The following is a 26,354-nucleotide window of genomic DNA, read 5'->3' on the forward strand; positions in this document are numbered from 1 at the left end:
ACAGTAATGCTGCTGCAGTGTGTCGGACTGCAAGTGACTCAGCAAAGATGCTTCTCAGAGGCTTGTAGAGGCTTCAGATGTCTTTATCATGGTCTCGGCAGCGAAGCAAAGAGATAATGGAGGTTACTGATCTGTGCTGGTTATCACAACTCCTCCTAGACTTGGCTCAGACTTCTCTCTCTTTTTCCTTCCCCCTCTCTCCCTTTCTCTCTCTACTTCCTTCAGTGACAGCACCCCAGCGAAAGCAAATAAAAGCCCCTCGCCTCCACCAGATGGATCTCCCATCACCAGCCCTGAGACCAAGACTGTCAACCATGAGCTGGAACCGTCCACTTTGGAAGCACCTGGGGCAAGCATCCCAAAGTCACCATCTCAGGTAGTGTCCCCTTGACATTGATCATGTCTCTGCAGTATGACTGCTGATGGCAGAAGCTCCGTGATTCAAAGACATCCATCAGTTGCCTTTTTAGACCTCTTCCTGCTGCTGAGCCCAGAGAATATGACATGATGGTTGTTCTCCTTCACTGGTTCCTGAGAGGTTCCTGAGAAATACAAGTTGCTCGTTGGTCATCTCCATATCATATAGGGAAGAACTATGTTGTCCCTGAATGTCTCTGCAGGAGTAAGGCCAGTAATATATTTTCCTGTCTGGTAGGATGGCCAAGAAGATCTAGGGAGGATGGAGTTGTAGCTAGGTGGGGAAATTTGTTCTTTACATTTGAATTAACTTGTGGAATTCAATGGACCAGTTTCTTCTCAAGAACTTCCATAACTGAGGAAGGTTCAAAGCAAAAAGCTTAATGTTGATAAGGCTAAGAGAACATCTGTACTTTACATAATGTTTCACTTTAATCCTAAGATAAAATATTGTGGTGAAAATAAAGGCATTATATTCCTATGCTATGGAGAAATTGGATGAGTACCAGGAAGAAGATTGTCCACTACATGGAGTCTGATACCTTCCACGTGGCCTTTTGTTAGTCTCTTCCTTACACAGGAGATACCCAGCAGCATGTTTGAAAGAGCAGGTGTAGCTCTTGCTACTCAGCATATCATGTGATGTGTTTTACTTTGGGATTTAAGGAAAACAAAATATTTACTTCCTCTACCCATCCTTGTATTGCTGAGTTGGAGGAAAAGCTTAGTAGAGCAAAGTAGTAACTAGGCCAGATCTGTGCCTGGTGCCAATCCCTGCATTTCAGTAAGTGGGACACTGGGAACATTTTTCTAGGAAGAATTAAAGCTGAAAGGGGTTCTGGCTGAACTGACAAGAGAAAACCTATTGCTTCTGAAAAGAGATGGGGACAACCCAGAACTTCCTTGCCATCATAGCAGTGTGATTCCAAATAGGCGTAGGCTGTCTTCTGTTTCTGGATAGCCTCTCGCAATGTTTTCCTCTCCACTGCATTTTTGATTTTCAGGATTATCTAGGGACAAAAAGGGGATGTTTGTACATTGGCAAAAGGGTCCTTTCCAGGCCTGTGATACATGTGGATGCCTGGCAGCGTCCTTTCAGGACTTCTTCAGGGTCTCTACACCACTCAGCATTGCGCAGCCTAGGGTGGCTTCTCCACCACCCTGGCTAGGACCTTGGAGCAGGGTATGTGTACAGGGGAGAGGGCTCTGCATCCAGAATTGCCTGCCTGATTTTTTCAGAGGTTACCATAACTTGATTGAAATTTGGAAGAAGAAATCGAACAGATTTATTGAGCTGTTCACTGCAGACTGCACTCCCCATGCCTGTGGACTTGTCTTCCTGAGTTTGGCTTCTGCCTTTTCCTTTAAATAGCACACACAAGCCTTGTTTTTGCCAGCCTGCAAGTGCTTTCTCAGTCACTTGCTGCCTCCCTGCCCACAGGAATGGGTCTGGAGGCACCCCTTGTCGAGTAAGCAGAATATTCCAGCGCAGCCCTGGCTGGAACCTCAGCTGGGCCACAGGCAAGACTGAAATGGTGTTTGCAGCTAATGCTGCCATCGCCTGGCAGCTGTTTCCCAATCTATATTTTAATTCATTCTCCCAGGCCTCGATACAGTGAAGAGCAAGAGCCCCACTCCACATTGGTACTAGGCGCTAAGAGATGGAGCTGGCTCCAGAGGGAGGGTTTCTGGAGGGTTTCACATTCGGAGCCAAACCTGGTGTCTGTGTGGATAACGTCTAGAAACTGTGTGTCAGCTTGCCAGCCAGCAGGAAGCACAAGTGTCTGCTCTCTCAACAGTTGACTTTATACTGAAATCTTCACAGGTGTCATTCCTTTTGACCTATGGGTAAGTAATTTGTTCTAGGGTTCCTCCTGGGGAGGCTAGGGGCCTCATCCTCCGGGGAGGATGGAGCAAAAAGCAACAAGCGCAAGTACAGTTCTCTGGCCTCTTGGTGCCTGAAATACTAATGCAAACCATAAGCAAAGGCTGTGGAGGAAAAGACAGCAATACAGAAGAGACCAAATAAATACTAACTAAATTTTGAACTGTTCCCTATGCCAAGAAAATTACCTCTTTTATTCTCACTGTCCTTGAATTCTCAAAACCAGCTTATTTCCGTCTTTTGGAAGAAGCAACTATTAGCTCTCTGCACTGTGTAATCTGATGATGATGCAGGACTTCAGGGTCTATGAAATTTCAGAGGTCAGACTTCTGCTCTCAGTTACACCACTGAAACACCGTAGTGATACTTTTGAAATCAGCGCAACTATGTTGAATTTAGACAGGTAAAGCTCTGTGGGATCCAAGTCAGCAGAAGAAATTTAGTGGGTTTGTTTTATTCTAGGTGGCAGAGTTTGTGCTTGATGAGTTTCCAGGTAAGGCCCAAAATCAATATGCAATCCTGTTGTCTTTGAAATGTGAGTTTAGGCTGCTGTTGGAGGTAATGCTGGATGCTGTAAGTGGTGGTCTCCAAGGCACTAATGCATTGGAAGGAAGGAGACTGAGTATTTTAGAGAAATAAATAGCAAAAGAGCTGGAATCTTTTTGACTTTAGAGTTTGTAATTGGAGCCTCCCATTTCTGCATATGGTGGCTGTGTTCTGAGAATGGCTTTTCCCTGAAATTTCTCATCCCTTCTTGCAACTGGCAAGCAGGGGATTTCTGGGAAGGGATTCTTTTCAGGAAATATAGAAGCAACACCTTCTGCAAACAGTGAAAAGTTGGAAGTGAACACACTACTTTCATTATTTCCCCTAACCAGTTATTCAGGGGAAAATGTGTGTTCGCATACTCATAACCTAAAGTAGGTTAGCCCAGTAGAAAACTGGGCATATCCTCAGCAACCTAAATAAACGCCTAGCAGACTTCAGTTATATGCTGGAGTGGTGTGAACACAGGACTAAGAGTGTTGAATTGCTGTATTTCAGACCTGGGCCTGACGCTGATGCACTGGTTGCCCTTTGTCAGGTCTCTGATTCTCACTGCCTTGGGGTCCCGGGTACGATGAGAAGATCAACTGTAAGACATCACTGTAAGTGGAAAATACTGTCATTGCTGAGCGTTGCTGTGGTGCTGGGAACTTGTATGGCTGCTTTGTTCCAATGCAGCAGCAGCTCCTCAAAGTTAGATTTGACCTGGAAATGATCACTGAGACTTGGGCACGGGAAAATGTGAAAAGGATGTGGTTGGGTTGATCCTAGGAAGGGTCTACCACAGCTTCCCACAGGGTTTGTGGATGTTGTGTCAGGCAGAGTCTTGTAACACGGTGGTGTGTGTATTACGGTGGATTAAAGTTCAGGGTCAGACTTTGCTATGTGTTCTCGGGAGTCTTCAAATGGAGACATGACTTTATTGCGTCAATGCTCATTGGTGAAACTGAGAGCAGAGCTGGGCCCACAGCAGTCATGGCTTCTCAGGAGTCTGACTTGTTCTTGCCTAAAGCTGAGAAGTGGTAAGATGCCATCAAGAGCTCCTCCAGACCTTTTTTACAGTATACTGATAACCAGTGCAACAGGGAACCAGTACTGAGCGGATCAGAGCCTGTCCTCGTGGTCACCTACCCATAATAGGACAAACTGAGTCTGATCTCTCATTCCTTTAGGTATGGTAAGTACAGAAAAGGAGGCAGTGCTGGCCTGGTCTATTGAATCATGTTCTCAGTAATTGATCTGCTCCCTTCCCAGTGGTTCTTTTGAAGGTTGCACATGCTTTAATTATGTATGCATGTCCTGTCAATGCATATTAATTGTGTTACGCTTCTCTGCAGAAGGAAACTTGCCCATGGCTGAAGTGTAACTAATGATGCTGAACCTTCTCTGGAGGCGTGTGGTTGTTTTTTTTTGTTCTGTTTCAGTTCAGCCCTTCACCCTCCCTCCCTCTCTCTTCAGATGGAGTTGACTGGACCTTGCTCTGTGCCTGTGGTTGTGATTTCCCCCATCTTCAGTTTTTGTGGCTAACCTGGTTCCTGTCTCTGGTTTTTTTGGGTGTCGCCGTCTGTGCTGTGGCCGTGTGCTCACTTGCATGCAGTTGAGGAAAGGGCCTCCGGTGCCTCCGCCTCCAAAAGTCACCCCCTCCAAGGAGATCAAGCAGGAGAACATCATCAGTCTGTTTGATGACAATTTTGTCCCTGAGATAAGTGTGACAACCCCTTCGCAGGTTAGCTGCTATGCCCTGCCTTATATTTGTCTACCTCTGAACTTTTCCTTTTGACCTTTCTTCTCTTTGGAGGTGTCAAGCCATGAAACCTGGTCAGGTGAAGGAGGGAGGCAAGCTCAGCACTGGACCTTGGAAGGCAAAGAGTTAGGTGGGAGGGTGGCTAGAAGGCAGCTTTGACTAACACATTGCCTTTTGGGAGCTTTCGTTCATAGAAGAAATGGGAGAAATGCAGCCGGTGAAGATGCCAGAAAGTAATCGCTGCATTTGTTCAGCAGCAATGTACGTGGATTATGGCTCCCCTCATCCCGTGATACGCTCTCTCCAGACCCACTGATACTGGGTGTAGATGCAGCATGCGTTTTCTGCTCTTGTATATCCCCAAGTGCATCTATGTCTGTTCTGGGAGAAGGCGGTTTTGTGCCTTCACACATAGGCTTTGTGGTTTAAAGCCTGCACAGGAAAGGCCAGCCGGAGTTGCATGAAGTTCTCTTTGCAGAGAACAGGTGCCTGCAGTTTAGATAAGCAGGACTGTGGCTGCTGTGAATTCAGGACTGCTGACACAGTCTATCACTCTTTATCAGCAAGTGGTTCCCATCAGAGTATTTCTTTCTTGTCTCGTGGCACCTTTTGAAGCCCTGAAAAAGGAAAAAAAAAATTCAGATGATGTATTTTTCCTCTTCAGTTTTCTTTTGATTTACATCATTGCAAGAGATGATGCTTGGGTGGGGAATTCTGTCCTTATGGAATGAATGTATATATAAGAATAGCAGTCCTTATGTATATAGGAGCCTGACCAGATTTCTGGCTGTATCATGATATACCTGCATCTAAGTTTTTATATATCTGTATGTGTATATATATTTTTAATTTATTTTTTTTTCCTAAATAGCTTGTTAAAACACAAGTAATGTTTCTATCGGTGCTCATCTGTGACTCACTCCCTAACTTTTCCTTGTATCATTCTGCTCCATTGCCTCTGGTTTACCACCTTCCACCCAGCTGCTGAGGAGCAGAGGTGGAGTGGGGAGGGAAGGAAATCCATGTCAGGTTTTGCATTGCAGTCGATAAAGCTTACAGAGCAGAGACATGATTTGCCAGCAGTGTTGGAAGGTGGGAACTACAGGCAGCTGAACAACTCTGCCATTTTCTGTGCTTCCTTCTCCTGTATCATAATGGACAGCTCTGTCTGCCCCATGGTTTGTATCAGGTATTTCCATGTGAACGCCAGCTCTTAGTCAGGTGAACTCTTCTGCACCTGATCAGTGCTCTGACCCAGGATGGGATCTGCTGTGACTTTCAGTCAGATGGGAGTTCTGAGGGAGGACTGTGGTTGCCAGAGCAGTCTTCTCTGAAGCACCCAACCGCCACTAGCATTCAGTGTGTTGCCCAGGGCTGTTCCTCTCTGATGTCTTAGCTTCAATAGATGTCTTGTGGGAGATCTGGGTAAAGGCAAGGGGTGCTAGCCCTTGCATGTAAGTCTTGAACGGCAGGTAAGGTTATTATTCAATGGCTGGAGCCTTTGATGTCTCACTACTAAAGAAAATTAAAGATGGGGGTTGGAGCCTTTCTGATAATGGGTGGCCTGGATGTGCTGGAGGAGTGTGGTAGTATGCCAGTTGGTTTTTGATACTGGTCACCATTTATTACTGTGATACATTATAGCTTGGTTCCTTGTTGTCATCCCAGTGGATCTCAGAGATGCTCATAAGGAAAAGAAAAATCTATGAGAGGGTTGTGTTTCACTAGAGGGGGTCAAAACAATGATGTGGATTGTATTCAGAAGACTTTCTCTTAAATGGTGTCTCTTGCTGCTTGCCAGGAGGTTTTCCTTTGTGGGGCTGTGATGTAACACTGGAGACCAACCTGCCACACTTTGTGGTTGGAAAGGGAGCTGAAGCAGTAGGGCCAGTGAGCTGGGAGGTCAGTGGAAATAGGGGCAAATCTTCCTGGACTTCCTAGAGAGAGCAACTACTCTGTTGAGTAGAAAAGAGTGTCTTGTAGTGGTTAGGTTAAATTTGAACACCAAAAGTGATAGTTCAGTTTTGAATACTAATGACTCATGCCCTTTGTAGTGACTGTTTTATTAATGGTAATTAGCGAATATGCCATCATTGTCTTTAGCTAGAGCATTAATCAAAGCCAAATTCTGCTGACTTTGAAGAAAGTAGCAAAGCTTCTCAAATTTATGCTTTATTGGAAGACTTCTGTTGTGTGCATGTTTCTGGGATGTCCGGAAATGGAAATCATTCAAAACAGCGTTTTTGGAATGGGGAGTGATTCAAGCCCTTTAGCCTGGGTGAGCTGCCATATTCTGTGTTTCTGCCTCAGATAAAGCAGGAGGGAATTGGCAGGTTTGCAGGGTAGCTCTGAGGTCTCTCAGACTTGCCTTCCAGCAGTTTGAGTGGTTTTCTGCCTGCATCCAGGCTCCTGAGATAAGTTGTGTGGGTAGAAGCTCTTCTCTATGTGGCTGAGGGAGTCTGCCCTGGGCCATCAGTACAAAGGCAGCTGGGTGAGCTATGGGGGATATAAATAGAAGAGAAGCCCTTCTGAGTCATCAATGGGCAGTGATCCTTTTGACCACAGCAGGTCAGGCGCTTACACCATGTCAGCTCATTTGGCCAGGTGGGAAGATGAATGAGTCCTGTGGAAGAGGCTCAGGTTTGGTTTACAGTGGCACCCATGTGAACCACCCGTGATTATAGGCACCAAGAGTCAGGAGTCACATCAGGCGTTTGCATTGCCACCATGTCTTCTGCGCTTGCAGCTTTAGCTCCTGGATATCATATACCCTCCCTTTACTCTGTGTGTGTGTGTCTAATGCTCGTACTGCTTTTCTTCCTTACTGCTGCCAAGTTTGATGCCCCTGGGCCCTTCCAGGAGGGAGCCAGCCTGTTGGATCTGGATTTTGATCCCATTAAACCAGATGCCACTGTGGGGAAGACCCCCACACCCGCTTCCCAGGTTGGTTCATATCACTAATCCTTCTCCCTTCGTAACTGACTTGTTGCCAAGTGTGGCATGACCTGCACCTACATGAATGATAATGTGGACCTCAGCTGCGGGTGGCTGGGCTGGGTGATCAGCCCCGTGCCTTGCAGATGGGCACCTTGGTCTTCTGTGCTGGATGTGTAAGTCCGGTGAGAATCAGGTGGCAATTAGCCTGATCACAGTCTGGCACTAAGTGTTTGTGGGGTGCTTGTGCGTTGCTCTGATGATCTACTGATTGACAACTTATTCAATTTAACATATGCCCCTCCCTGGATTAGCATCCTCTGTATGCTATATGGATTTAAACTGTTCTTCTGTGGATGGGGATTCAACCTCGGTTCTGTGCTCCTGCTATAAATTGCTCTCAAAGGGATTTTTTTAGTAAACAGTCACTGATAATCTGCAGTTATTTAAGGTGGATATAGCTGTAGATGGATATTCCAGTGATGTGAAGCCTGCCTTTTTCTGGGTATAATATAGCCTCTGCTTATAGTTAAGTAGTAGGTTCCTCCCTGAGCATAATGCTGTGCAGTGCAGCATCAAAAAGGAAGATGTCTGGTTTTGGTCTGGACTGTACCTGGTCCTGTCTGCTGTCAGAGGCAGGTGGTCTGCATTTCATTTTATGTCTAAATGGCTCCTGAATTTGGCTGTTGTCCTCACCAGGACTTTCCATTTTGTATGTATGAAATGGTTATTTTTTCCCTGTGGTTGCCATCTAAATTTGTAATAAACATAATTGGGATGCTTACAGTATTTCTCTAGTATCATCATGTCAAGTATGCCTGTATGGCATAGATTTTTGTAGTAATAAGACTGCTTTTATTAGAGAGATCAAACATTAGGCATCCAATTCTTCTAAATTAGAATACTCTAACTACAAGATACTAGTGGTTATCATAGTTTGGTAACTGGCATAATATAATATGGCATGGATAATATGGCAAGGTACCGCTTTCTGGAAATTTAAGTGGGCAGGTTGGCATTTTGTATCTGCTTGCCCGACAGAACAAGCTGCATGTCAGGATAAGCTTTTTTTTTAAATTTATTTACTGGGATTTTTTTTCCTGAATCATGAATTATAACTTGGATAATTGGGTACCCTGGCATAGCATATGAGTTTGTCTTAAAATGGAATAATTTTTTACCCTTTCAGCAAGCAACAAATACTGCACTGAGTGGGTTTTTCAAAACTGCTCAGCAATTAGCATGTTTGGTGTTCTAATGTATTTATTATTAGTTTCAGAAGTCATTAAAAGAAAGAATCTGAAATCAGTATTCTCTAATGGTAACCACAGTACAAAACCTGGTGAAAACCAGCTAGTTGTCAAAGCGGTCAAATTTATTTCCTATAAGGTGGGTGCTATGGCAAAGAGGTTAAGATATTTCACTACTGATCCAAAGACAACAGTTGGTCTTGTTCTGAAATCATGCTAACTCTGTTGAGTATGGATATATGGGAGCATATTTAACCCTGACAGACTACAAACTCATGAGGTTTTTTTTCTGGCTATGTGATCTGCCACTGATAACTGAACGTGGCTTGGCTGTCTCCCTTCATACCAGAGGTAGAAAAAACACTTACTTAAATGCCTTGGTACTTCAATTTGAATATGCAGTGGGGAGGGGTGTATAAATTTAGGTACTCAAAAAGTATTTTTAAAACATGCAGAGATAAGTGCTGTTGAATGTATATGTCTGCTTCAGTCTGATCAGCATCTGTAATGTTTGTACTCACTGAAATAATCATGTATAAACATGTTCTATTTTTGTTGCTCTTTGACATGCTTAGTCTTTACCTTGGGATTTATGGGAGGTAAGAACTTCATATGGCTTTCGTCTCTCATCATGTACTGTGCATGTGCCGGTGCCATCTCTGTGTGCATACCTGTCTGCTTTCCCTCATTGCTTTTCATTTCTGCACACCCCAAACCAAAGTTGTGCCATGTGCTGCTGAACCCACTTTTGCACCTTCTGTGAAGCCCCAGGGGCAGCCACATGTTTGCAAGTCAGGTCTGGCACTCTGAAACTTATGCCTCCACCAATGCACAACCCCATTGTCTTTCCCTGCTAATTTACTCATCTTTCCTCCGGCATGATGCTGTGACATTCTCCTCAAACTTAGTCCCACTGTGGCATCATCCTCACCCTCCACTCCCCAGCATTTCCTAAACTCTGTACATTCTGTTGGTCTTGTGTGTGATGCATAAATGGCTCAGCTGCCCCCTGTCCTTACTGCCTGTATCACTGGGTATATACATGTGTTTGGAATTATCTGTGGTGTTTGTTCCTTATTGACCATTGTTTCCAGAAAGGCTGATTCACATCAGCCTCTGTCTGCACTGGAAGTTAAGTGCTGGCCCAAGTCTTACCTGGCATCTGCCTCAACCTCAGCTTTGGAGCTTGCTGACAAGGAAGACCCTACACATGTTCTGCATCTGAACCAAAACCAGACCTTCATTTGTGCCCTCTAGATATATTGGGCCTGGGAAGGTCTCAGATTGCTGCAGATCAGCAATATGGGAGATATTTCAGGCACAACTACTCTTGAGCCTCTCTAGACAAATGGCCGGGGGTGTGGACAGAAAACGCTTGGTCTCGGTACTCAAGCTTGCTACTTGAGCTGGCTGTATCCTATGGCGTGTCCTCAGGCACATGTCCTTGGCTTATGCTGGAGTCCTGCCAACCTTACCATTCTCGAGGTAGGATCACCACCTACAGTCAGTACTCAGAGGGCATGACTTACCCCTTGCTGAAAGCCTGGCCCATGGACTCAGTGGCCAGTGCCCTCCTTCACATGAGCTTGGGTCATGTCAAGAAAGAGATTTCCATTGTGTGTTTTATGGGCCATTAGTGTTTAACATCTGTCATTCCCCTGTATGAGCATTGTCAGTCTGTCTTGGTAAGAAAGAAAAGTAGCTTGTGTTTTTGCGAGGGACGATCTCATGTCTTTCAAGCGGATGGGTAGGAGTGAGGTATGACTGCATCTGATTGAGCTGTGCTTACAGTCTGGGGTGTAAAAAGTGTTTTGGGCCATTTCTCCCATCCTAGAAACTAATTTCACTCAAAGGACAATTTAATCAACTGGGGACTGCTACTAGACAAGATGTTCTCACCTCGCATACCATATACGGTTGAAGAGCAGAGCTCCTTGCAGCTGGGGAATCCTCCTTTTGCTCTTCAAGTCTTCTGAACTGTTTTTGCTCTAATGTAGTTCCTAGCTGTTGAGAGAAGACTTGTTGCATGGTTACATAGTCCTGTATGTCATCAGGTGAACAGCTGCGTAGGAACTTGGATGCAGCAGAACTTGTGTAGTTCTGCAGACAAGGAAACTTGCATTTGGTGTGTATGACGCTGCTGTTAGAATAGGCAAAGCTTTCAAACCTGGCAACAGCAGTGAGCAGTTCTCCCTCTTCTCCTTATAGTGTCTTTCCATGACTGTAAATGCTTTTATAGGCCTTGGGATGCCCACAGGTACATAAAATAGAAAAATAAGTAGCTGACGTGAAAATGCCCTTTAGGGATTAATTTAGATGTAGTTAATCTGGTTATTAAATACTGGTTTTGCAAATTAGCCACTTTTTAAAAAGAAGCTCACATTGTGCTCCTTGTCCACATAAAACCCATGCTTGGCCAGGTAGAGCTGGGCTGGCATCTGTCCCAGTTCCAGTTTCACTGAATGCAAATAAAAAGCAGCCTGGGAGGGAATCTATTTAGACAGGAGAAGCCTTTGTAGCATTTCCTGTGCATACATTTACCTTAGTGCTACCAAAGCTGCTGTGGGAATCCTCTGCAGGGTAGGGATAGCTCTGCTGCATGGAACGTCCTCTGGCAGCACAGGCCTGTGAACATGGTGATGGGGAGACGTGAGGAAAGGTGTGGTAAGAGAGGAAAGCATGGCATCATTGGAGAAGGTAAAGTCATGACTTTTTGTTAAATTAAGGTTTTATTTCATCATTATTGCTGCTGTTAGAAAACTGCTTGGAGGATTGTGCCAGTGCATGGCTAATAGCCAGGTGGGTGTAGAGTTAAGGGTTACTATGATTGTTGCTTTACGCTGGGCTTTTGTAGGGTTGGGACTATGAGAATTGCAACATTAAGAAATCTGGACAATGCCTTGCTTTGAACGTGGTTGTATTCAGGGGTGCGTGTGTCATGGTTTAGCTCCAGCTGACAAATAAGCACTGTGCAGCTGGCTGCTTGCTCCTCCCTGGCGGGATGGGGGAGACAACCGGAAAGGTAAATGTAAGAAAACTTGTGGGATGAGGTAAGAACAGTTTAATAATTGAAATAACAATAATAATAACAGTACTGAAGAGGAAAATAACAAAAAGAGAGAGAAATAAAACCCAAGAAAAACCAAAATGAAAAACAATTGCTCACCACCAACCAACCAATGCCCTGCCAGTTCCCAAGCAGCAGCCCCTGGCCAACTTTTCAGTTTATATACTGAGCATGACTTCACATAGTATGGAATATCCCTTTGGCCACTTTGGGTTAGCTGTCCTGGCTGTCCCCCCTCCCAGATTCTTGTGCCACCAGCCTCCTTGCTGGCAGGGCAGCATGAGAAGCTGAAAAGTCCTTGACTTGCTGCTGAGCAGTGCTTACACTAACTAAAACATCGGTCTGTTACTAACATTATTCTCATCCTAAATCCAAAACACAGCACTATACCAGCTATTAGGAAGAAAAATAACTGTCCCAGCCAAAACCAGGACACTATGTGTTTACCAAATGTATGAGGCATGTAGGCATACTAAAGCTAGTTTATTCGTATGTATTAAAAATGCGGAATCCCTGTAGCAATCTCTATTGTGCAAGTATAAAGTGGGTGTCTGGAGGTGCATGTGCTCTCTGGTATAGAGAACAAATGGCTATAGGCTGGCCATGATGGCACTCAGGCTGCAAATTAGACCTGTGAGATTCTTGTCAGTATTCCCAGGTGCTGCCTGGCCAGTCTCCCAAGGGACTCATCTGCAGCATTGTTGCTGCCAGATCCAACTTATTTCCCGTGTTGTTGCAGTTTCTGGGAGGGGCAAATGAATGTTTTTGATTTTGTGTTCAAACAAATTTAGCCTGATTTCAGGCAAGGGAGAATAAAAGCTTGAACTGCAGAAAGTGTATCAGAGGTGTTTGGTTGGTCTTTTGTTTTGCACAGAAATTCCTGTCCCAAGGCTTCCCAAAACAGTCTCTTCCAGGCAGTGATTTGTAGATGATGCTAAATATTTCTCCCTGTTGGTGGCAGTTTTTGTGCATTAGAAACTCTTCACCAACACAAACGTGTGCATGCACCATGCAGAATATTCGTAGCAAATATTCACAACAGAATCAAAATTCATATGACTCTGCGCCTATTGAGAATCAAATTGGGTGAAAGTTAGCACAGTTTTTAGTTCAGTTTGATTTAGTGCTGATGTCATGTAGATGCTGAGTCCAGACTAAGTTCTGTATCTGAACACCTTATTACCATGCTCTTCTGTTTCTGGCAGTATGCAAAGGCTTAAATATTCTTTGATCGTTGATCCTTGGAAGTAACTTGTTGAGAGATCCTTGTCCCTTGATGTGCAAGCCGACTTGTATTCCTGTACAAGTGGGCAATCTGTATGTAGTGATAGATACTGTGCATGTGTAAAGGAGGTCTGTTCTTTAGATGAAAAAAGAGGTGCACAGGATTTTTGGTGTTTCATCGATTTCCTCTGGAGTGTTACCTGTTGCGTGGCTGGAGCGAGAGAATGCGGAATGCAGGCTTTACTGTGATTTCGCGGGGTTGCAGAGAAAGAGGGAGATGGAAACCCAGCAAGACCCTGAGATTTCTCACCTGGCTGTCGGCAGATGGCAGCAGCCAACAGCATAGAGCGCTTGGACAGACTAAGATGCACTTTCCTGTGTAGCTGTACTGAGCATAACTTCCCACCTGAATCACTTTTGTATTGCAGCCTGCAGAAGCAGCCCATGCAGGAGCTGAAGCAGCTGGATCAGAAGCAGCAGCTGGAGCTGAAGCATCTAAAACCGAAGCCGATTCAGGATCGGTAAGCACCTCGAGGGACAGCATTCCCTTTTTTTCCTCGCATCTCTTTGTCATACAACAGATGTGGGAGGCTGAGCTGGGGAAAGAGGTGACTGCTTGGAAAAACACATCGTGCCACCCCAGCAGTTATAGTGCTCTTAGAGGCCAGTTGCAGCTGTGCATACACATTTTATCTGTGTAGAGCTTAAGGAGAAGCTCTGATGGAAGATCCACAAAAAAACCTGTCCCTTCACCCATGTTGTGAAGCCAGCCCACAGCCCGTGCCGTCCTAAGCTTGTGTTGTCTGCTGGATTCCTCCTTGCTCACCTTCTGCTTTACCTACCTTTCCTCTGGGTTTTGCCTCTGTCCCCTGAATATCCAGGGTTCCTCTTTTTCTCCTGGTACTGCCACCTTTTTAGGGGACTGGAGTAGATCCCATCTCGTGGCTGCTTTGTTCCTATAGGCTGTTGCATTTGAGTTGTTGGTTCCATGAGGGCTCTACACAAACTGCATTGTGACTGCAGCGAATGAGAAATGCCAGGCATTATGGTCCCAGAAAAACTCTAAATTCCCTCTGCCCTTCCACAGCCTTTAGCAAAGGAAGACAGTGGTCACCTCTCCTGCCTTTGCCGTCCTTTGGGGTGTTTCTGTCACTGGTGTGTTTGAAAAACCTGCTGAAGCCATGGATGGGGTAGAGATGTGGATCCTCCAGGGTGAACTTGGGCTGTAATTTTGGATTCTCTTTTCTCATTGGCTTTTTTTTCTTCCTTGGCTGCTGCTCCCTACCAGAGCTCTCTGCCTGCTGTCGTTGTGGAAACTTTCCCTGCTACCATCAATGGCACTGTGGAAGGAGGTGCTTCATCTGAAAGAGCTGACATGCCCCCAGGATTTCTGTTCAAGGTGAGTGTGTGTGGTGGTGGGGCACTGAGTTCCTGGTGATTTTTTTTCTTGTAATGAATTAACTACTTTTGCTCAGCATGGCGATGGGCTTTGCTGCATTGAAAAGGAGAAAAGAAGCTGAAGAAGAGATACACCTACCTTTCCACCATCCCAGCTTCATGCGGTTCTAGATGCTTCAAAGGGCTATACAAGCACATCAGTGTTTAAATGTCTGGCTGTGGTGTATAGCAAAACTCTTCCTTCTCTCTGCTGCAGTTATTTCTATCTCTGGTGGTGTGGTAGTGTCAGTCACAGATGCGGGATAGTAGATAAGAAGTTGTGCTTCAAACTGGAAAGGTTAAACTTTGATGCAAGTGGCAAATGAAGAGTTGAAAACACCTGTAGGGACAGAGGAGTTCCTGTTTATCCTGGCTTTCTAATTTCCCCCAAACATGAAAAAGTATAGGATTAGACAGGGAAGTCTGGTGGGTATTCTGAATATGCCAAAGGTCACTCACAGCTTGTTTTGAAGGTGCTGGAGGAAGGAGTGATTCTAGGTGACGATAGGCCACAAATTTAACCTGCATAATGGAATACTGTAGCAAGACAGCACAGATCCATAATACCCTGAGAGTGAGAAATTACAGTCTCCTGTAATAGGAATGCTTTTCTTCTGCTTTAGTCATGTCCAGGCATCATTTTGGTTTTTTTTTTTCAGGGAGTTCTACCAAAAGCAGAAGAATGACAACCCCCTGAAGAACAATAGGAGGTTCATCAGATTTAGATTGGTTGCAGGCAGCAATTTTAGGCTGTAGTGCTCAAAGCGAAGAGCTGTGGTTTGAAGTAAAAAAGCTGTAACACATATGATGATAGGAGTTAGACTGAATACCAGAGAGAGAACATGGCAGGATACAATCACTCAAAGATCTAAACTGATACTACTCTTTCCTGCGTTTCCTCTCCTTGCTTTCTGTGACAGAGATAGGAAGCTATAGTCTCTAATGCTCTTGCAGTCCAGCTGCAAAAAGAATAGAGAGCACCATTTGGGTGAATACAGGCTTTCTACCCTGTGAGGTTTTTAGACCCGTACCATGGGAATTCAGCTCTCCTAAGGAAGGACAGGGAGGTGCTGATGCATAACAAGTTGAATGAGATGCCCTGTGGCGAAGGTGAGCTGCATGCCAGGCTGTATGAGCAAGCATGTAGCCATTAGGTTAAGGGAAGTGGTTATTCCCGTAGAGAGGGCATTTGTGACCCAAGCTTGCCCTGCCTTGAGCAGCAGGTTGGATCAGATGGCCTCCAAAGGTGCCTTCCTACCGGAATCATCCAGTGAATCAGTGAAGAGGAAAGCCTTGCCACCCGTTATGGAGCTGTGTGAGAGAAGGCTGCCCTCACCCAAGCTCTCCTGTTCTCTCCCCGTAGGTCCAGGCCATGCATGACTACACGGCCACTGACAGCGACGAACTGCAGCTGAAGGCCGGGGATGTGGTGCTGGTGATTCCGTTTGAGAACCCTGAGGAGCAGGTGAGTGGGGAAGACAGGGTGTGAGCCTGGGCCGGGAGGAGCCAACGGGATTTCCAGAGCTGCTTCTTCCTCTGCTAACAGTTGGCTGGCTGGATGCAGAGCCATCAGTTTGTGGCTGGGAGCTGACCGGGATAGCCGGTTGTCCTTAAGCTTGAGATTGGCTTCCTGCAAGAGAGTGGAGGACTCTGCTTGTTATTGGAAAGTGGAGACATTATCCTGTATAAAGCACGTGAAATAGCTGTGGCTTCCTGTTCCTATCGGGGCATTTGAGCTAGTGCAATGACTTCCTTGATCAGAGAGCCTGACAGAGCCCATACTTCACCTCCTCACTGCTCCTAAACTTGATGCACGTTCCTTATGACCACTTCAGTGTGGACTGTGGCATTGGCAGGAGTGACCCACAGCTTCTGACAATATTTTCTCCCCTTTTGGGAAGTGCTGGAGCTCGGAGAAAGCAGCTCGCCATGGATGATGTCTTGCACTTCAGCGTAGCAATGGCAATTTCCAAAAGACAGGTTTGGTCAGGAGATGGCAGCAGACTCAAAGACTGGAGCAGATTTCTTATCCTCAGAGAACAGTCTTACTGCCCATCTCCAACTGAATTTAATTGGCAATGTTTTTCTTTAATCTGAGCTGTTTCTAGAAGCCTTGAGTAAATCCTTCTCACTTGCTGTGTTTGAGGGCTTCCAACTGATAGTCTGCAGTAGTTTTACTACTTTGGCTGAGGGAGGTGGTGATTTTATAAAATTCATGCTCACGTCTCCAGGATTCTGTTTGGAAAAGGAAGAGAATTCTTCAAAGTGATTAGGTAGTCATCAGCTCTTTGGGTTTGGCCAAGCCCAGACGCTATCGGGATTCCACAAGGGGTAAAGGGAAGCTGATGTAGCTCACTGGCCACAGAAGATGCGGATCTTCTTTGTGGCTCAGCTGTTGGCTTTGTGAATTATGGAGGCAGATCTTGCTGCTGCTTGTGAAATAGGAGCTATAACGTGCCGGCAGTTCCTGCAGAGCTAGGCGCTCTAGGGGGAAGGGTTGTATGGGGAAAAGGCAGTGATTCCTTGTAGAGACAAGACTCATCACTGAGTGGGACTGCCCTGCACGAGTATTTGTGAACATTTCTTTCTCAGAAAGCATTCTGGATGGGAAATGAGTGGCAGCTTCCCTAGTTTCTGTGGTAGGAGACAGCATGTGGAAAGCAGAGTTTCTCAATGCCCTATGTTTGCACTCTAGCTGGATGTGGGTGCAACAGCCATGAACTCGAGACTCTCCAAGCTGCAGAGGGTGAGCTCTGAGTGTTGCTAACATGATGCTGTAGCTGCACTGAAGCCCTCTAACCCTCCTACAGTGTATCCTGTGCTACAGCTCATTTTCCTAACCTTGACCATACCCAGCCACAAGATGTTGGCTGTTAACATGTGCATGAACTGTGCACGTGAGTGGAGGAAGTTTAGGGTAATAGACTGTGACCCATGTCCTTATCTTGCAGCTTGTTTGTGGGTCTGTCAGCCAGGCCTGGATTGATTTTTCTTGACAGAAGAAAGGGTTGAGGGCAGCAATGTTTCTAAGCTGGCACTTGGAGCGATGTGGTTCAAGATCAGCAGGGGTCAATCTGGGTCCTTGTGTCTAATCCCTACAGCTGAGGAGACACTTCATAGCAGGATGCAGCAGGATGCATGCTGTATGGCAGAGATGCTATGTGCAAATGGATGAGCTTTTGTGCTTGCTGTGCTGTGGGCTGGAAGCTGCCTTCCAGACACTTGGGCCCAGCATCTTCTACCTAGTCGTTTGTCTTCCTGATTTATGGCATGTCAGTCTTTCTGCAGCCCCTGCAGCTGGCTGCTGCAGATGGGCTCCTGCCTCATGCCGTTCCCATGACATCCCCTGAATGCTCAAATCTAAGGCAGCAGCAAGGGCTAACTGAGTCTACAGGCACCCAGTACAGCCTGCAAGGAGCAGGGAACTGGAATACAATGGCTGGTCTGTGCTGTTGCCACATGAAATGTGCAGAAAACAGGACAAGAGAGCAGAAGCTGCAAAATGGCAGTGGAAAGCAATATGTGCCCGCTGCATCACTCCTGCATTGTGCGGGCATGTTTTTAAAGAACATATTCTGTAAATACAAAGGGAGCCGTTGCTTGGCTTTGGGTAAATAACCTAGGTAACTCCTGCCAGTTCCAGGAAACCAGAAGTGTCAGAACAACTGTGTGAACCACACATATGCATGCCTCATTTCCCCACAGCTTAGAGCATCTGGTTGCCTGAGCACTTCTGCCCTGGCAAGTTATGTAGCTGAGTGTGATAACATATGTCTAAATGAGCCTGGTGCATGCTTTGCCCAGAGGAGTGGATGCAGAGCAGGCTGTTGAGTTTGGAAACGGCAGTCCTCTGTGCAGCTCTCTTGCCTCATGCTGCAGTCTTAACCCATAGGCTGCCCCACTGCAAATGACTCACATGAAGTGGGTATATTTGCGTGCTGAAGGAGTGCTTCCATGGTGGCATCTCCGCGGCGCGCAGAGAATGGGGTGGTTGCACACCAGAGCTGCAAACAGTGCAGCCTTCCCACCTTGAATATCTCATCTGCCTCATGTGCTTCAGATGGAGCAGAAACGTTGATGCTAGACACTCTGCAGGCAGAGCGGTGGGAAGTCTGTTCTCCTCCTGAGCAGGTTCTACTAAGCAGAACTCCGTTTGCCTCAGTGAAAATTCACCCCTGTTTATAGATGTATAGGTTTGGTGGCTAGGGATGGCTCTTGTGAGAGACCTTGAGTCTTACATAGTGTGTGGCACAAGTTTGGGAGCTTTGCCAAGATCGCCTTACATTAGGCCCAACAGACTGCTGGGTTTTGGGAAGATGCGTTGAGGTCCTTGGCTCCCTATCCTCTTAGACCAGAATTTCAGCATAGCAAACAAGACTCGTTTTGCCTACACCACCTCTCTAAAATCATCCGGGTGCCCTGACTGAAGCAGGGGATGAGCACCTCCAGGGGATGATTCATCCTTTTCAAAGACCCGTGCCCAAGATAAATGGGGTGAATGGCACTGTGGAGGTGCCCATCTTTTTTTATAACTATGGAGAATGTTAGACCCCTCGTGTTTAGGTTGTGAAAGGTGAGATTGGTGGTTGCTCCCATCCTATAGCTCTAGAAAGTTTGGCAGAATGTCTCCTGCTTCGGCAGGTATAAATTATGACATACTTCTATTACGCTTGCTACTTATTTACAATTTCAGTGCCTCTAGACACTCTGGGTCGGGTAGGAGTTTTGGTACTGATTCTGGGGGTGTGTGGCCTTCTCCCAGTTTAAAACGGAACATTTTTTCCTTCTCCCCCACCCTTTTCCTGGATTGTCTCCCAAGCCAAATACGAGCATGGCTTTGGTAATGCCTTGACACCTCCTTGGCCTGCAGTCTGTAAGAAAAGTCCCTGCTGACATTTATCTCTCAGCACCTGATCTTTTTCTTTTCCTCCAGGATGAAGGATGGCTGATGGGTGTGAAGGAGTCTGACTGGATCCAGCATAAGGAACTTGACCAATGCCGAGGGGTTTTCCCTGAGAATTTCACGGAGCGGGTGCAGTGAAAGCCCAAGCCCACCAGCTGCATTTCTGCTGCAAGAAAGCAAGTTTTCTGGTAGATAATTGAAAAAGAACAGCAAAATGAAAAGAAGAGAGAATTTTAAAGGCACAGAAGCCTGAAAAAAAGTCAACTTGAAGGATGTGTTCTTCTCAAAGGGCAAGATTTCAGAAGTAAATTGAAATTCAAAGTGTTATCAAAATATATAAGTATTAATAATAATAAGGCAAGTCAAATACCCTTTTTCCCCTTTGGTTTTAATAGCGTTTGGATTTGGAGGACTGATGCAGAAGTAACTCGGTGTGGTTCTCTAAATACTGCATTCACTGCATTGGTGAGATGCCAGTCTGATCCCTGGAAAGGCAGTAATTGTCTAATGGCTTGAGAGTAGAAGCTGCATTTGCTCTTGGGTGGGTTCATCTGTTTTGTCTTGAAGGTGGCTTGCATGGCAACCATAAAAGATCAGCCTTCCCTACATGTTCAACCTACAGTAGGCCAAACTTTCTGTTATGCTGTTGAAAAAAATATTTAGTGTATAGTGTTCACCAATACTTATGTGTGTGTGCGTGTGTGTATTTTATTTTCTTCCTTTAAAACGATGTTACACAAACTGTGATTTTGTACACGTAAAGATAGAAGAAACTACATGGAAAGGGCATAGAGAAGATGGAATGTGTGAAGCTGTGCTCAGTCCAAAGTTCTTTCAAATGCAGACACTTAAATTCTCGCAGTAGTATTGACCTGTGAAATGCTAAGGGGGACAGACAAATTCAAGAGGAGAAACAAGACAAAATAAGCAGATGCCATTTAGGTTGCTCTGAAATTCAGGTGAGGGAATCCTCGCCCCCCCCAACCCCATAGGCGGTTTCAGAAAAGCTTAGATTCATGTAGATGGAAGATAGCTCTAAAATCTGGGTGGTTAGAAAATTTGCTTTTAAAGAAAGAGATAAAGGAAGAAAGATTTTTTTTCTGAAAGAATATCTAAGAAAAGACACTGAGAAAAAAAAATACTTTCTTTGTTTTTAATTGGCATTGTTATTTGTGGAATTGTAGTTCTTATTTTCTTTTGAAGAGTTCTGTAATTGAAATATTGTTAGATCAGCTTTCTCCAGTGCTGTGCTGGCGATCGAGTTAATCTCTATGAAAACTATACTCATTTAAAGTGGCTGCATGACTTCATGGTCTTTTAATGCATTAGAAAGGAAGGCAAGAACATCAGAGTGTCAGTGTCAAGAAGATATTCTGCAGTCTAATACTGATGCCAAGACCTTTCCTATACCTTTCCTTTGCTCTTGTTTGTTTTTGAGTTTTGTTTTTTAGTTTAAACAAGCAGATGACAAGGCTGTTTCAAAGTGCATATTACACTTGTTAAAATAAGCCGGTCTGACCCTCCAAGACTCTAAAGTCCCACAAAGGTACTTTAAACTTTACTTGAATACTGATGCAGCTGGCAAGCAGATCGGGCTGTTACCTTTTTTTTTTTATGGCTTCCCCCCCTCCCACCTTTATGATCCTTTTGCCTTGAAGGGATTTTAACAGCGAGGTTACCTCCTGCTGTAAAAGGACAGGATCACTCTGAAATAATGTTCCTACCTGTTAGGAGCTGGCTTTTGTCAAAGAATGCTGACATGCACTACTGAAAACCCCACTTTTCCCAATCTTTTTGGGTTATTTGTAGGACAACAGAAAAAAACATGGTAGGACAAAAATGGATTTTTTATTTTTTTTTTAAATTTTAGTTCAGAGGGGCAGATCACATTTTGATTAGAAAGTATATTTTTATAAATGCAATGAATTGCTGGAGTTCCTTCTGCTTTCAGCTTGGGAGATGATCTGTGCTAGTTAATTACAGCAATGTAACAGGCATCAAAATCTGTCCTATATACCCCAAATCCCTTCTCCTTCTTTTCTTCTTAATTCTCTCTCTCTTCCCACCCCCCACCCCCCCCCCCCCCAATAAACATGCGGGAATTTGTTTTACATCACTGTTACAAACCCCCATAGTATTTAGGAGTAACTGCTCACAACACAGAAGGACTGGACTCCACAAATTATAGTATGGTGAGCTGTTGCTTTAGAATACTGCCCTGTTTGATCTTTTTTGTTTTCCTTTTTTCACTGGGGTTGTCTTTGTTATTACTCTTTTTCCAAAATATCTATTTTTATGCATTTGTGACTCCCATTACTCCTTTAAAGAATATTCATAGAAAAAAATATACATTTAAATATACATAGAAATATATATATAGAAAAGCGGGTTGATCCAATTAACATAATGCTGTCAGCTTAAAATGTTTATTTTTATGCAAAACCTGTGGATTATTGTTTTTTTTTTAAAAAAACCGCAAGATTCTAAGTACCAGAGCTGTGATTTTTGTCTTGCAAGTAATTGTTCTAGACCATTTAGAAAGCTGTGCTGATACCTAATTTATTGTGGGTTTTTTTGCTGTTGTTGTTGTTGTCTTCTGCTGTGTTTGAACCAGATGACTGTCCCAACAAAGATCCTCATAAGGCCTTTTCATTTTATTGAGCTTGCAAAGCAACTATCCAGTACTGTATTGTCCCTGCAGAAGTGGTAACACGCTGCAAATAAGGGATGTTGTTTTCAGGTCACATGAGTGATGCTCAAATATTGCTAGTGGGGAGGATGTTGTGTCTTTCTCCATTTGCTTACCCCCAACCCAAAAATCCCAGCCCCCAAACCCCCTTGCTTAGAGGAGGTAGAGTGGGTTACCCAGATCTTGCATTGCTTGCAAATAAGTAGTGTCAGCACATCTCGGTCAGATCCTGAACACGCAGGATCAGACCCACAGTTTATAAATTGCCTTATAGGAGAGTAGGATGGCATAGCAGGAAGCTTGCAGATAGCAATGTTTTTTGGAGCCAGGAGTTCTCTTATCTCTTGGGTCATGTTCAGCGCATTGTAAACAGCCACAACTCCTCCCATTTTCAGTATTTTTACATCTGCTAAATACCTTGATTCTGGTTGGTATTACCTGGTGGAATGAACTTTCCATTTTCTTTGGCTTAGGACTGATTCAAATAGAAAGAGGGACAGTAAACTCCCAAGTAGGCTGTGCCCACAGTGGTTTTTCAGTTTGCGGGCGGAACTGGAAAATCCTGGGAAAAAAGTCATAAGGGTGACCTGAGACAATTTTTCCCCCCCCCTTCATTTACTCAGTGAAATAAGAAAAGGAAAAATCAAAACATAAACAAACAAAAATATCCTTTCAAACTAAACTGAACTACACTTGTATGGTTGTGTTTCACTTTTTGAAAAACTTTATGACTTGGGCTATAACAAGTTGCTTTGAAGCAAAAATGTGAAGCCTTCTGTTTTGAAAATGCTGAAAGAAAATCTTTTAATGTTAATAGTCTTTTTGCCTTTGCCTTTTTTTTTCTTAATCTGATGACTGGTTTCAGTTAACCCTAAACTGCATTTTTGTTGGTGAATACATCATCCACTGAAGAGAACCCAAAGAAGCCTATTGCCCAGTTCTGCCCCACTGATAGGTACACTGGACACATTGCAGGGATTACCTGGTATCTGGTCCAGCAAAGCTGCTGTTTCCTCATCTAATAACTTCCACTTGTTTTACTGGGTGAACAATAAAAGCATTTCTCATCCCGTGCTATTGACTGGTTTTGTAGCCTGGCTTAGAAAGACATTCTTGCTCTATCAGTCTTAGTTTGGTCACAGATTTATTATTATAGATTTATGATGCTACTCCAGTTTGAGCCTAATCCCAGTGTTCAGTGGGAATTAACATTTGCCCAATTGATGAGAAAGAAATAAGGTATTACTTTTTCTCCTTTTTTCTGTCTTAGCAATGTCAGGAATATTAGATAGAATTAGGAAAAGGTCCCAGGGTAAAGATGAATGCGTTGTTCCAGGCGAGAGTCCTGCATACTCTGTGCTGCGTTCCATGGGAATTCCTCAACTGTCTGTGTTTACCACCTTTGTGTTTCCGGGCTGTGAAGGTTGTGCAGGCTTCGTCCCAGCTGCTCAGAGCTAGTCCTGCTTTGTGATCCGTTTGCCACGAACCTTGTTCACAGTTGCAGAACCCTTTTCTGTCCCACTATCTAAAGCCCATGGCCCAGGCACACACACACCCCCAAGTCAAGGGGGTCTCTCATGACCCAGAGCAGATGCGAGGACTCTATATTCTGCCTGGAATTGGGATGTCAGCTCAGTTAAATTTTGCAACGACCTCTTGAAGGGAAAAGGCCCAAGGCTAAGGAGGTGCTGGGGGAGGATGGAGGGATTATATGTTTTCTTTTTCATTTGGGGTTGATGCGCTGGCTGCCTCAGTTACAGGGAGGTCCAGAACCTCTTTATTTAGGGCTGAGAACAAAATGTGAGTGGTCTAGATGTGAATGGTCAATATGGTAACAGGTGTGTGTCTCCTGCAAAGGATGCTGAGCTCAGAGTTTCCCCTTTCCTCCTCTGCGCCAGACAGAGAGTGGCTCTCTGCCACTATTACATGTTTTGGATGCTGTGCAGTCCATACTGCAAAACAGCGAATGTGTCTTTTGCTGGAGAATGCAGGGATGTCTCTCTCAGCCCTTTCTAGGTGGAGCTACTGATCTTTCACAGACAAGGCCTGTGTGCTTCTAACACAGTAGCCTCTGATCTCAGTAGCCTCTGTGTCTTTCAGCATCTGACCTCGCTCTCCAGGTCCTCGTGTTTGCAGCCTCTCCCATGCTCTTTGAGGATGACAGTAGCATAGAGCACTTCCCTGTGTGCCTAAAGTGCAAAGCTAGAAGATGCACAAATATGTCCATCAGCAAATGCTACGCAGTGCAGCTTGACAATGCTGATAACCAGAAGAACAAGCAACAGCTTTTCTTCTCTGGGCTGCCAAAGGGGAGCTCTTCCTTGTCACACCTGGCGCTGGTCCAGACACCTCTCTGCTTGCATGCTTTGGCTTAGACACTTCGGAGTAGCAAACTCCTGTCAGAAAGGGGTCCTGTGTGGTGCCCAGAGCTGGACTGTGCCACCAGCCCTTGCAAAGCTTGGGGTCTGTAGCTGGTGCATGGGGGCTGAGAATTAGAAGACTGTTTCAGGAATTTTGTTTATGAAACTAAATGGAGAAGCTACAGCTGCGAAGACTGGTCTATATGAACTTGTACTTTGATGTGTCTTATGGCTGTAATTCCTTCACCTGTTTTTACAGTGTATTCTGCTAATCCTGTCCCTAGTCTGCATTTCATGTAGATGGTCCCTGCTTGAACTTGCCAGATGCAGTCCTGGGCTTATTGCTTCTCTGTAACTGAATCAAATGGCAACGACTTTGGCAATGTATTGGCAATCTCTTTTCCTTCTGTTAATTCAGTCTCTGAGTTTTACCACAATGACCTGAGAAATGTTTGGGTTTTTTAATTATTTTAATTTTTGTTTTGTTTAAACAAAGCTAAACAATCCCCATTGTATTCAGAGCTGTGACACCCAGTTCCAGTGACAAGTACTAGATGGATTTGTCCCGTTTTGTTTCTTGGCAATGTTCAGAAATATAATTTGTGTCATCCTAACTCCTGTGTCAGTCTCTCTCTCTCCCCCTTCCCCCCTCCCTGTCCCCCCCATCCCCCTGATTTTTGCCCCCCACCTTTGTATAAAGAAGTTGAAACAATTCAGGACGTTTTTCTCATCAAAGAGGTGAGTACCTTCAAGGAAGCTAGGTGCTATTAGTTCTAGAAGTTCTTTCAAACACATGGGATGGAGAGGGCGATGCTGCTCCTTTCCTGAATGAGTACAACTGCAGAATAAACTCTTCTAGCAGCCATCTCTGTTCTGTTGTAAGGACCTGACACCAAAGGAATGCAACGTGTGGAATGATTTGAGACCTTTGCTTTGTAATAGCTACTGACCCCAAAGTGATGTGGTCTTCATCCTCTAAGGCAATTTTTTTTTTTGGTGATGGCAGCATGACACCACGTGGGCACCCTACCCCATCTGGCCAAACATCTCCCAGCTCCCTTTGGCCTGTCGGCACACCTGCATGAGCTCTTGGTTTTCAGGCTGGCTTTTGGGTCTGGTCTTTAATGGGGCATTTTCTTCACCTGTAGAAAGGGGATGTTTCTGCCCTTCAACCAGTGCTTTAGGACCCATGAGGGACAGGATTAGTGGGATTCATGGTACTTTGTTGACTTTTGGGGCCACCCCCTTGGATGCCTTATTCCAGACAGGCTTGGTGCAGCTGCACATGGGACGTGGTGTGTAAATAGCAAGCACTGGCCAAAGGTTGGAACACGATCGGATGCAAGTTGGTGCCAGTTAGCGCTCTGATGAATGGACTGCCAGAGTCCTCTGCTTTAGCATGCAGGTGTGCAAGCCTCAGAGTCAGCGTGGGGAGCTGGCCAGACTGTGCTTGTATGGTTCCTTTATTTCCAAATGGCCTGGAGGGTTTAGTGCCTTTTAGCCTCACCTCTGTGGTACTGGGATGGACCTGAATCAAATCTTGCAGCAGAGGGAGGGAAAGAGGCAGGCTTGCCCCTGAAACTATTGCTGCAGTTGGTGACTTGGGCTCTGCCTCAGCTTGGCATGATGGCTCCTGCAAGGCTGAGCTGGGGCAGCTCTGCCAGGGCAGGGAGCTTGCAGGGCAGGAGCAAAACCCTGAGGCATGGAGGCTCTGTGCATGCCTTCTGTTTGCCCTTCCTCAAGCTGTTTTATTTCCATCACCCAGAAACATAAAGAAAATGGGAGGGGAGAAGGCAGCCGAGGGCGAGCAGTGTACATAATTCATTATCAGCCACCTCTGCTCAGCTGCATAATTCATTCTCAGTGATGTCTTCCTGCTCCAAACAAGCAGCACTTGG

At 45.1% G+C, this 26,354-nt stretch overlaps 1 protein-coding gene across 7 annotated transcripts in view; it reads left to right on the forward strand.

The window, feature by feature from the left end:
- Positions 1-25,070, forward strand: part of BIN1 (bridging integrator 1) — a 102,157-nt gene extending 77,087 nt beyond the window's left edge. For 2 of the 7 annotated variants that reach the window (XM_055718318.1, XM_055718320.1), the window contains 8 exons: positions 226-376; positions 4,446-4,574; positions 7,428-7,535; positions 9,352-9,375; positions 13,496-13,588; positions 14,356-14,466; positions 15,868-15,969; positions 19,438-25,070. In XM_055718318.1, the coding sequence (XP_055574293.1) occupies positions 226-376; positions 4,446-4,574; positions 7,428-7,535; positions 9,352-9,375; positions 13,496-13,588; positions 14,356-14,466; positions 15,868-15,969; positions 19,438-19,545 (826 nt within the window). In that variant the 3' untranslated portion in view covers positions 19,546-25,070. The remainder of the gene's footprint in view (positions 1-225; positions 377-4,445; positions 4,575-7,427; positions 7,536-9,351; positions 9,376-13,495; positions 13,589-14,355; positions 14,467-15,867; positions 15,970-19,437) is intronic. The other 5 variants (XM_055718321.1, XM_055718322.1, XM_055718323.1 and 2 more) reach the window with 3 other exon arrangements.
- Positions 25,071-26,354: the final 1,284 nt, after the last annotated feature.

This window comes from Falco cherrug, chromosome 8 (genome assembly GCF_023634085.1).
Source record: "Falco cherrug isolate bFalChe1 chromosome 8, bFalChe1.pri, whole genome shotgun sequence".
NCBI classification, from domain to species: domain Eukaryota; kingdom Metazoa; phylum Chordata; class Aves; order Falconiformes; family Falconidae; genus Falco; species Falco cherrug.